This window comes from Porites lutea, chromosome 1, assembly GCF_958299795.1.
Source record: "Porites lutea chromosome 1, jaPorLute2.1, whole genome shotgun sequence".
In the NCBI taxonomy this organism is placed as follows: Eukaryota; Metazoa; Cnidaria; class Anthozoa; order Scleractinia; family Poritidae; genus Porites; species Porites lutea.
The window spans coordinates 607797-619808 of NC_133201.1; the positions used below are offsets into that span (position 1 = coordinate 607797).

General features: G+C 37.1%; 1 protein-coding gene across 2 annotated transcripts; it reads left to right on the forward strand.

Moving 5' to 3' along the window:
- The first annotated feature begins 1270 nt into the window (after positions 1-1270).
- On the forward strand, positions 1271-12012 carry LOC140941256 (uncharacterized). Of its 2 annotated transcripts, XM_073390240.1 has the most exons (13): positions 1271-1623; positions 2843-2917; positions 3349-3398; positions 3515-3568; positions 4537-4687; positions 4890-4972; positions 5331-5414; positions 5976-6069; positions 6809-6875; positions 7705-7796; positions 8355-8575; positions 9039-9813; positions 10305-12012. In XM_073390240.1, exons 1-13 carry the CDS (start codon positions 1434-1436, stop codon positions 10472-10474), a joined length of 2106 nt encoding a protein of 701 aa, XP_073246341.1. In that variant the 5' UTR covers positions 1271-1433; the 3' UTR covers positions 10475-12012. The 2 variants fall into 2 exon arrangements, with proteins under 2 accessions (XP_073246341.1, XP_073246349.1); XM_073390248.1 differs by lacking the exon at positions 3349-3398.

The window sequence follows — 12012 nt, forward strand, 5'->3', positions numbered from 1 at the left end:
GCTTCTGTAAAAATGTTCCTTGAAAAAACATTTATATGTAATCATTAAAAAAGGTGCTTAAAATATGTCGATAGTAAACAAAGTACACTAACTTCAACATGAAAGAGAGAAAGATGTGATTGTTAGCGAAGTCGTTTCCAATTCTTTCTTCTTCCCATTACCAATAGCAGTAATAGCGAGGCCGGAGGGAGAGGAAGGGACTAAGAGAGAGCGTGGAAACCAGCTTGTCTCTCTGTCACCATGGACAGCACAAGACCTAAATGTGAATAGCAAAAGCCTAAGACTATATCGGTAGTCGAAATTAAGCAACAGAAGTTAGTAGGAAGCTTAGAACTTCTTCAGAGAAGAGGTCAAATCAGGATCCGTCCCCCCCCGGTCAAACCTATACGGGCTCCTAACCCATCCTTGAGGGGAGGGGAGGGAGGGAGCGACCATGGTGTCTATCCAGCTCATCCCTCTTATGTTCTCCTATGTAAGATTAAAGACTGATCTTTCGGAGAAGATTAAAAAATTCAAAGTTTTACTGGCAATATGTTGAATATTTAGGATTTTGATGGCAAGATGTAAAAAATGAAAGTACCCGCTGGAAAGATGTTGCAGATTCAATATCTTCAATATCTTGCTGGCGTGATGTTGAAAATTAACGACCTTATTTAAAAGATGTGTAAATTCAAGATTTTGCCAGGATGTTGGGGTCAAAAACATAAAAATGACGTTCGCGGAAGTTAAGGCTGCACTTGATTGAACGTCGCGGAAATTAACGTTCACAGAAATTAACGCGAAATTTCATGAAGCCTTAATTTCCAATAATAAAGTATTCGATTAAACGCCGCCCTCGAAAAACGCCGTTCTCGATCAAACGCCCAGATGAAAGCAAAATTACCAATAAACGCCGCCCTCGAATAAACGCCGCACCTAATCAGAAAATGGAGTTTACTCGAGGATAATGAGAAAAACCTCAGCACAACTTGGTAATGTACGCAATCCAGACATTTACGATTCTATCTCAGCAAAATAAGGGAGACATTGGAACCTTTAAATTACATAATATGTACAAACCTCTCAAAACTGCCTCCGATTAGCCTGTGAACAGGCTCTCTGTTTGGGGAAAAATAGCGACTACTTAAGGCCTGTTCACAGGCTAGCCTCCGATAAGCATTGTCATAGGCCATAGCGAGATATCGCGAGAGTTGCGCGCGAAACTTACGCGTGGGTCGTGGATTTTTATGAGAAGCCGCTGCTGAAGATGCAGCAGGCACGTAGCATCAAAGTGAGGCTGGCATCCATATTTGTTGTCCCAATGCATCTCCACGTCACCTCCGTGATTAAAATTTGCTTATTCTTTACTCTGTGGGATTCAAACAAAAATGTTTTTATTCCTCATGAAATAATGGACACCAGTGATTCATGGAGTTTGATCTGATTCACGCTGCATGTTGAACGCCGAGATGTGCAACCGAAGAAACAAGCCAATATTTCATGGGACCATCTTCCTAGGTCTCGTTGCAGGACTAGGTTACACCTTTTACCTTTATAATTTGACTAAAACAGACTTAGATATCTCTAGAGCAGAGACGGACAAGCATCTTAAGCAACAAGAATCGCTATCGTCCCAGCTCCAAGGTTAGTGTAAATATAAATGTTATTGTTTTCCTTTGATTGTATATTGTGTCTGTGAAGAAGTCTAGTTCTTACAAAGTATTACAAAGAACTCTTCAAAAGAAGAGTTAATCTAATTAGCTTCAAGTTTGTCTTACAAAACTGTTGGTTTGTGCACTGATTAGGTTACACGGTGTTAATGCGTTATGAAGATTTGACGCGCTGTAAATGAGTGAAACTTTATTCTGTGAAAAAAATGACTGCAGAAAATAATCTCTTTGTTGTACACCTGTTGTATTCCCACATCTACCTTTTTATGAGCCTTGCAAAAAATATACAGTGACACTAGTATAAAGTGGGCACCAATAGAGCCTTTCTTGGTGTCTGCTTAATTTAGGTGTGAACATTTGAAATAAAATTGAGCCATTCATCTGCTTAATACAGGATGTTCACCTAGGTTCCGCTTGATACAAGCGTTACTGTACATTCAAAATTCAGACCGTGATTATTTCTTCAAAAAGGGTTGAATCTCTTTTAGTGGTGTGCTGATCATCAATAAAATAATAATGATATTAATATTAATAATAATGAAATCAGTCATTGACCAAGGTCTTTAACTAATGCAATTTCATTGATTATGGAAAATGTTTAATGGATAATGATGGGAAAAAAGCAAAATGGCATGTAAACATATTAAAAACTTGGGTGTTGTCTTTTTAGTGCGCTCATAAAAAAAGAAGAAAGAAAAAAAGAGAGAGAATTTGATAACCCAAAAGCCCAGAAAAACTCAGAGCTCCAGGCGAGAACCAAACTCATGACCCTCCAAGTTCTACTGAGCTACTGGAACTCTACGATAAGCAGGTTCAAATCCACTGAGGTCCCTTTTCTGATACATTTCACATGTTTTTGTTCTGTTCTAAAATATGGTGCAGTAGCTGTTTGATTATATTTGATGATCGATTGGGTGGGTAAATCCAATTATTTCTGATGATTGGTTATGAAAACTCAGCCGATTCCCAACACTAATCTCTTTACACCTTTGTTACCTGTCTCTAACAGCAACAGACTATGACTATGGCCACTCCCACTAAATGAGATGTAGCAAAATTTTAATGTTAAGGGTTATTTAGTGGAATTCCCTTTTTGAATTTGCTCAAGAAGTGTGCAATCTTAAAGGGCATAGATTTAAATTACTTTTGATTTAATTAGGTTTTTATGATAGTAATAATATTTTTGTTTTCAGTTGTGTATGAACATCGTGCCCGGCTGGAGAGATCTCTTCAAAAGGAGAAAACAGACCACAAGAATACAAAGCTTGGTGCGTACTTTGTACTCAATCATAAGTCAAGTAGTGTTTAACTATTGTCAGTAAATAGGTGTTGTCGCTGTATACGGCCACTTACAAGGAAAAAAAACAAAAGAATAAACTTGAACTAATTTCTTGCCTTGTAAGTTCTTGTGATTGCTTAAGAAATTTCAGCATTGGTAACTTCTGTGATAGTATTTTATAACAGCATTTGAATGAAAAACAAAATGAGTGTTGACATAGTGGTTGCTAACTGGGAGTGGTCGTTTCTGAAAGTGGTCACTAAGAAAGGGTTGACTGATTGACAATAAAGTTGTTATTATCATGCACTATAGCTAACATGCAGCCAGTTAACCTTCATCAAGTGTCCCACTATTGTTCCTTACATTAATACCTTATGCTTATTGAGGTACTTATTGTGTGTAATGCTTTATGTTTTACAGAATTTTCCAAAAAGCAGAATGATTTTCTTTTGAATATTACCAGATCAAAGGTGATTGTTTACGTCAAACCATGATAGAAATTTTGACCTATTTTTTTTTCCGTCCTTACTTGTCATATAAATTAGTAATTCTTCTTAACAAAAGAATTAATGTTGCTTAATTTCAGCATGAAGCAATGAACAGATTTAATTCATTAGAAACACAGTATAATATGCTTAAGGTATGTACTTGGACATTTTTTGGCAAAAATAAATTATATAGTTTTCATAGTGGTAGGCAAAAAGCTATTCTTCTTACTTGGGGAGCAAGGGTGGCGTAGTGGTGAAAGCACTTGCCTCCAACTAATGTGGCCCGAGTTCGAATCCTGGCATCAATGCCATATGTGGGTTGAGTTTGTTGTTGGTTCTCTCCCTTGCTTCAAGAGGTTTTTCTCTGGGTACTCCGGTTTTCCCCTCTGCTTAAAAACCCATACTTTCAAATTCCAATTCGATCTGGAACGCAGGGACACTTTTCAATGAGTTGTTATGAACTCCTTAGGGCTCGGTGGGTAGACAAATTACAATTTACAAATTTACAATTACAATTTTCTTCTTGTAATATTTTTTTGATTGATTTCTTTAAAACAATAAAAGGCATAATTGCAAGAGATAAATGAAATCTTGAATCTCCTTTTAATAATATAAAGAATCTTGTTTAAGATAAAATCATAAGATCCTATAGGTGGGTAGGATCCTGTGTGTAGATCCTATTTAGTGGGCAGGATCCTGTGTAAGATCCTATGAGGTGAGCAGGAACCTGTATAAGATCCTATGAAGTGGGCAGGATCCTGTCTAAGATCCTATGAGATTGGCAGGATCCTGTATAAGATTCTATGAAGTGGACAGGATCCTGTATAAGACCCTGAAAAATGAATTCACAGAGCCTTCTGTTTCTTCAGAAAGAGTTGTTTCAAATAAATGGGTAACTGATATGACAAAAAAATCCCCCTTGCCTCCTAAAGAAAAAGGGAAGAACAACCATCTGATTTGCTGCTTGAGTAGCATCCAAACTGCAACTGTCATTTGAATGTACCCAAATTATGCAGTTGCATAACATCACAGGCCTTGTTTAGGGATATAAAGTCATACATCTGCTTAACTGTGAGTAGGAGATTGTTACTCTGTATCCATTTCATTTTATTTGCCTCAGGCACAATCCAAAGAGCTTGATACAGATTATGGTCGCCTTCAACAAACCTACAGTCGCCTTAGTGCAGAGCATGCTTCAGTGACTAATCAGCAAAACAGGAATTTTCAGTTATTTAAAGAACAGAAAGCTAATGAAATATCATCCCTTGAAGGTAGGAATGTCAGAATTTTGACTCCTGTGTTGAGTTTAATAACAAAGAAGACATCAGCTTTTGGAATTACAATAATAAATTAATTATGACTATATCAGTAAATTTTGTGGGGCATGTAAGATAAAAATACAATAAACCATATCAGTACAATTTGACATAGCTTAACAAAGTGTGTTTATTTTGTTCTATGTGTACTTTAAAGAGGAAATCAGGACATTGAAACAACAAGTTGTATCACTCAGGACAAATCTCAGGTCCAAGTCGGATGAAGTTGAGCAATATAAGGTGTGTTCCTTGAGATCTGTTACTTATTCAATTACTGAATTTGGTAAAAAGGAAAGCAAACGAAAGAAACATGTTTTTAGAAGTATGGATACACAAGGGTGTTGAATCAGCATAATTTATTATGTTAGTACAATTTCTATCGTCTGCTTGGAAGATATGAAACTTGGTGGAGGCTTTATGGGCAGTTTCTTGCAAGTCATGATTGTGTTTTGTCACCCAAGACTTTTGAGTTGATGTCTTTATTCACTGGAATGGAGAAATGGCCTGTAGTTAAATGGGGTGAAATGCAACTCAATGATGGGAAAGCACTGGATCAGAGAAACATAATGTGTTTACATTTTACATTCTTTTTTGTTAGCATTCCAGTTCTAGAGCAGTAGCTGCAAGTCAGCAATACCAGGAGAAACTCAAGGATCTTCAGGGACAGCTTTCAAGATATCAAGTAAGTGCAGTGTACCTTCATTAGAAAGTTGCTGCAGCAATACTCAGCCCAGGTATACAGAGTATATACCTGATTGAAAAAAACTTTGTTGCTTCAAAAGTATATTTTCACAAGCAGCTCATGTGGATGCAAATCCCTAGAGTACTTTGTTTAAGGCTACATGATGGTGTCTTTTTATTGTCTTCCAAGTAAGCTTCTAGGTCCTATCGTATAATTTTCAATTGTGCCTCAGCAGTATGGCTACACTCTGTAGAGATTTCTGATGTGCCCAGCGCAGGTGAAGTTGTGACCTTATCGGCAAGAAAACTGGAAACCATGACCTTTTCTGAAATACACCGTTGCAAAAAGCTTCGATGACCTAAACTTTTCTGGAAAGAAACTTAAATTTGCAATGCTAATTAAGTTCTACCTATAAATCCACTATGTCCCATTGTTCATATACATTATACTTTTCAAGCAATAACATTTTTTCAGTCAGGTATACTGGTATCCTATGTGAATTCATGAGAATACTTTGTCCTTACCATAATAATACTGGATTGTTTCTGTTTTATTGCCCAGGAGAAGCTTAACAGCTATATTAGCAAGTCTAAAACATCTCACAGAGACATGAAACTTGACAAAAAGAAGGAACAAGGAGAAAGCAAGCTTCAAGGTAAGGTGGATAGATTCTGTCACTTTATAGTGCCTTTCTAGAATTGTAAAGAATCAACCATAAGAGAACACAGAAAAAATCTGAGTCCCAGATTTTTTCTGTGTCCTCTTATGGTTGATTCTTTACATCTCTCTTTATTTCCTTTCTAGAATTACTTAACAAAATGACAATGGCTGTCTTTACACTTAAGGCCGTTAAGTAAGACTTAAGAGCTGCTAAGTTTTACTTAGCCAAAAATATGTGTGTGAAGGTCCAAGTAAAATCTCAAGTTATTTTACTTTGCATCTCATTAAAGTCGGAAAGTTGAAACGATTCAAGAAAGTTTCAAGTGACTTAAAAACCATCCTTAAAACGACTTAGCAAAGTTGTGGTTTCTTGAGCTTTGAGAAAGGTGAATCATGTCAATCAATCTTAGTTACATGTATGATGTGTGGGAAAATAGCCTTAAGTTAACCTGAAGTAAAAAATAAATGTTTGTGTGTGTGATGCTTCCTTTTACTTGAAGAATTTTAATTTTACTTGTCTTGAAATGTTTCTTAGCTTATTTAGGGTCTAGACTATGTATCATTAGTGGTCTTTACACCAGCCTTAACTAATTGCCATTTTACTGCAAGTCTGATCTTGTCATTTTATTATATGTTGGAGGTGTTAAGATTTGTCTCGCTGTACCTACAGAACTCTCCATGGGCCTTTTAAATCACTGTTTCATAGGAATTGTGTATTTCTATATCTTTTATAGATGCTTTGAGTCCAAGGACAATAAAAAGTAAAGATGGACAAGAAAGCCTGCACAAGGAAACGGAAAAGTAATTATAATTATGCCTAACTAATTAACTAATGTAACTAACTGACTGACTGACTGGATGACTAACTAACCAAATAAAACCTTATGGAATATACAGTTACTGGTAATCCTAGTTGTTAACTTTGTAACTCAAAAATTATGACAAAATTGTTACATGTAGTTGTTGGCAGATTGAAAATAAAGTTGGTTTCAGATATGATCTGTTGGACCCTGTTTATGTCTCGCTCCTAGTAAACTTCCTCCAACAGCAGAGTACTAAAGTGATGATGTCATAAAATTAAATTTCTGAATTGTGGGATTCGTCAAGATATTCTGAAAGAACAACGTCCAAGAGGCCAAAAATGAGCATTTCAGGCCAAATTGTCCCTGAGATATTAGCCCAGTTATGCACTGATAACTCCATATAAACCCCTCTAAATTTTTTTGGGTCGACCCCCCAAAAAAGTTTCAAAGGGTTTGTATGGAATTGCAGACCAAAAATATCATGATGAGGCAACACAACAAAGAATAGTTTTGGAGAGAACTCTGCATTATTGAATAACTAAACATAGGATAGCATACTTGAATGGTTTAGGCTATGTTCGCACTATACAGTATAGCTTTTTGTATCTTGACTATAAACACCTATCCAATATATGACTCTCTACTTTAGAGATCAGTGCCTGGCATCTGTGCCCCATTACAGAAATTGTGCCAAAATCACTGTTTTTAAAGGTGAACAGTAGCCCTATAAAGTATGGTTTTGGTGCCAGGGCAAAAACTATCTGATAGAGTCTGAACATAGTCTTATTTGTTGTAAAACAATAAATTAATAAATTTGATTTATACAGCCCCACAGTCCCCTTTAGAAATGACAGTAGACTTCATCATGGTCGCTCTCGTCGTGATGTTAATGAGCAAGCCGCTCTGCCAAGTGATAATGGTAAGTTATGATTAGTTCTATGTGAAATTTAATCATCTGTTAGAAATCCTGCTCTTTAGATTATACTGTACATCAGCTGCCACTATCAAACCTGCTAGTTGAATTATTATATATTGTACTTGCTTTCTGTATTGGCTAAGAGCCTACAGTTAATTTTGCTAGGAATGAGAAGATAACTAACTAATGTGTAGGCTGTCTGCCAAATAACGCGTAATTCTCAAGAACAATGTCTTCTCTGTTTGGAGAATAAACTGTGTTCAGTGTGACAATGGGTTTGTTGGTATTAATCTCAAAACAATCAATAACAAAACAGATTATTAGATTCAGTTTTTGTGATATCTGGAGTAATCAAGGTCTTGGTATTAAGGTGTTTTGCCTCAGCAGATAACACTTATCTTGAACTGTAAATGTAAAGAAAAAAACTTCATCCAATAATTGTTTACAATTGGTTACACATCAACTGACTTACTATGATGTAATCTGTTAGTCTCTGTTTATCCTGCTACTTTCCAAGGTAAACATAACACTGATAATTAGTGAATCTTTTTTCTCTTAAAGATGCAGATATTGCTGATATGAGGAAATCTCCTGATGAGAATGTTTATGAACAGAGAAAGGTGAAGGAAGGTTACACAGCAGAGGAGAGTTATGACAGCATGAAGGACATTCCTCTAAAAGACTCCAATGTAAATTATGGTGCAGATCAGGCAGGGCATGGAGTGAAGGTGGTGTCACCAGGTGACGGCAATGCTATGAACAAGTGGGCTGATATACTAAAGGTATTTGCTAACTTTTTGCAGCCCTGTAATAAAAGTCTTGTCATAAATTTGTTTAGCATGGGAACAAGGTCGTAGGTGAAGCAAATCAATAATTTAAGTTTTTGTTCAGATTAGTGCACCATGACTAATGCTCTTATGGTGCAGTATGTGTGAATAAATTTATCATTCACCAGTTGTCATATTTTACCTGTCCTTTCACCTTATATCAGCTTGTATTTTGAGCGTTTGGCAGTCGTTACTGAGGGTCTGTATTCTGAATCTGAAATAATTTTTGACCCTCGTTAAGTGCAAGATAATACTTAACTCAACCAACACATTTACTGAGGATGCTGTTTCTGAAAACTTAACATCGTTCGTTTCATCACATACTGGCACATTGAAACTTTTATTGGTAGAAGGCTGTCGAGGCTGACGTAGAAATATTGCGTGATGAATGAATTTTTCTCGTTTCTTTTTTTACCAGCAAGCAGCAGAGCAAAGTCGCAAGGAAGGCAATGGAGGAGTTAGTAAAGAATTGGCAGGAGAGACTGAACTAGGGAAAAGCAGATTAGATGACTATCGTAAACAGGAGACTGTTGCTGCTGGAGATAATGACCAGAGACACCTTGGTGAGGAAGAGGTTAAAGATAAACAGGATGGTGAGCCTGTGGTAAACCAATACAGTGATGCAGATAGAATGCAGGCTGGCAAACCTGTGGTAAAGGGAGGACAAAGTGATGGGCGTAGCATACAGACAGACCACGTGGCTGATCGACCTGGAGAACAGGGAGACCAACAGAAGAATGATCATGTGGTGCAGGCAGGTCATGTAGCTGATAGACCAGGTGAACAGGAAGACCAAGAAGGAGAAGAAGAACAGGAGAAGGAGGGAGAGGAGGAGGATCGTAAAGAAGATGGAGCTGCTGATATATCACGTGACAGTATCAACAGTCAAGTTGCTGAAATGAGAGAAAACCACCAACAGCAGCAAGAGAAACAACGGGGACAACTTGAAGCAGCCCAGGTACAGCAACATATGGCTCCCATACAAGCTGTACAGAGACAAGCGGAAGAACACAGAACACAGCGGGCAGATTTAGCCCAGATACAGCAACATGTGGCTCCCATACAAGCTGTACTGAGACAAGCGGAAGAACACAGAACACAGCGGGCAGATTTAGCCCAGATACAGCAACATGTGGCTCCCATACAAGCTGTACAGAGACAACAGGAGGAACACAAGGCACAACAGGCAGATGGTAGGCTTCTTACATTTTCATAGATTAGTTGTTTCAGTATTTATTTCTAGGATTACTCCATGTCTCTTTCGTTAGAGCTGTGATCACAGCCAGAGTTTGAAAGAGTGAATTACAGTGCAATATTCACAGTATCCTATTTCCGGTGCAATTGTCAAGAAGGGAGGCCGTTAACTTGATTTTAGATTTTTCTCGCCTTATGAAATGTAGATGCCGTCTTTTTATTTCGACATTGATGAAAGAAAAAACTGCCAACAGTTTACAACTGATGTTCATGCTTTTTAAGTATTATTCAGTCCATCGTCAGTGATGAGTACAGTACATCTTTTAGCCACGCTTCGGTCAGTTTCAGTTTGGCAAAAATTTTTATGTTGTTAAAAAAGGTGGAAATGTGTCTCTGAAGAGATGCAAATAATTTTATTGTTTCTTGTCATTCATATGCTCATGAATGCGTTTGGATTTAAAATTTATTTGATGTTTTTTGTTTTCCGCAGCTGATGATGAGGATGCAGGAGATGATCAAAATGACCAAGAAGCTGATCCGGATGAGAAAGATCCAGATGACGCTGGCGAAGAAGAAGAAGAAGAAGAAGAAGATCAAAACTCACGGCAGCATCAGGTTCACTATGGTGACAGGACACTCAAGGGTGCAAATAAGCCATAGAATGAACGACAAGTATAGCGAACATTAATTACAAAAATCTCTAGTCTGTAGCGAGCAAGTCCAATATCACAGTTAAAAACTAGAAATGTGGACACATCCGTAACACAAGTGACCATTTGCTAGTGATGTCATTATCCAAGCTACACGGGTTACACATCCTCCTTACAACCCTTGGGTTCGGTAAATCGGTGCGTGACTTCAGTATTACGGTGCCCATGAAATGCTTTCATGATATTTCAGGAAAAGTCAGTTTAGTGGCCAATAGTTTTAGGTGAATTGGTCATTTGCACGATGACGTCATTTTACTACTAAGACCAGAATCCTTCAGGCTTTTGCTTTTGTTATTTAAACCTCGCCGGGATTACCAAATTTAAATATGAAAGGAAAAACGAAAAGGAATCTGGTCGTAGTAAAATGACGCCATCGTGCAAATGGCCCATTGAAGGCACAACGGTTAATGGTTTGTTTGCGTGATTTGTGACGTAATGGGGCGTATCGTTCAGTGAGGACGCATACACTATTGTATTTTTCAAATCGTAGCTACTAAGTCAAAAAAAAGTCAATAAAAAGGTTTTAGCTACAATTCAGGTATAACGCTCAATATGTTATTGAAATAATTATGATTACACCACTGTGCAAAGCATATTTTTAGGTAGGAATATTCGAGACTTTTTAAGGATGCACAGACAGAGTTATGGTAAGCTCTTAATAAATACTAGAAAGCGGATACGAAATCCCTACTTAGAGTGAAGATTTTTCATCACATTTTCTAGGGTATTCATCAATACCTTATATTTTTAGAAAGCTCTAGGTTCTAGCAAGAGAAAATAATGAAACCAACTTCCGATTAATTCAAGCGTTTAATTGGTCTAAAAATAACTTTGGGTGAAATTCACATAGGGGGCGCCCAAGGGCTCAATAGACTGCAGGGCGTTTCCATCTTACTCCTATTATTCTCTCTTGGTGCTAGAGTTTAATCTTTGATACTTTTGCCAAAGTTAGTCACCAGGGATGATAGAGCTATTTATTAGAGAGTTTAAGCGTCACGTATAAGGCAAACGTCAGGTTCAAGTTGAGAATTTCTCAAAATAGAAAACGAGCAGATTAAAACAGCTCAAAGCAATTCTTATGGATTAAAAAATAATTTATGTGTATAAATAATGAACCGTAAACAACAAGTAATGGGGAAACTTGGTCACGTGGAACAAATTCGCGTTTGCTGTTTGACGTAAACGTGATGCTTAACCTCTCTATTGTTAATTCCTTGCAAGCAATTTAGAAGTTACTCAATGTAGCGTAACTGTAGAAAGTAAACAACAGTTATATAGACGAATCAAAACGTTTTTAGGGAAAGATCATAGATTAATTGAGTATTTATATTTACAAAAATTGAATAAAAACCTCCTCGCGTTGTAACATCAATATTATCACTGTTTTGTGAGGCAGTATGTTGGATTTCAGTAAAATGCGAAAACACGTCGGTATATTTATTGCTTAGAAGTATTTCGATGCTTAAATAAAGTTGCATATTTATTGTT

Excerpts from the sequence above, each read along its gene's own strand:
- LOC140941256 (XM_073390240.1), top strand. The coding sequence starts at position 1,434 with ATGTTGAACGCCGAGATGTGCAACCGAAGAAACAAGCCAATATTTCAT. Across the intron at positions 3,399-3,514 it reads TGAATATTACCAGATCAAAG|CATGAAGCAATGAACAGATT; the intron begins GTGATTGTTTAC and ends GCTTAATTTCAG. Across the intron at positions 3,569-4,536 it reads CACAGTATAATATGCTTAAG|GCACAATCCAAAGAGCTTGA; the intron begins GTATGTACTTGG and ends TATTTGCCTCAG.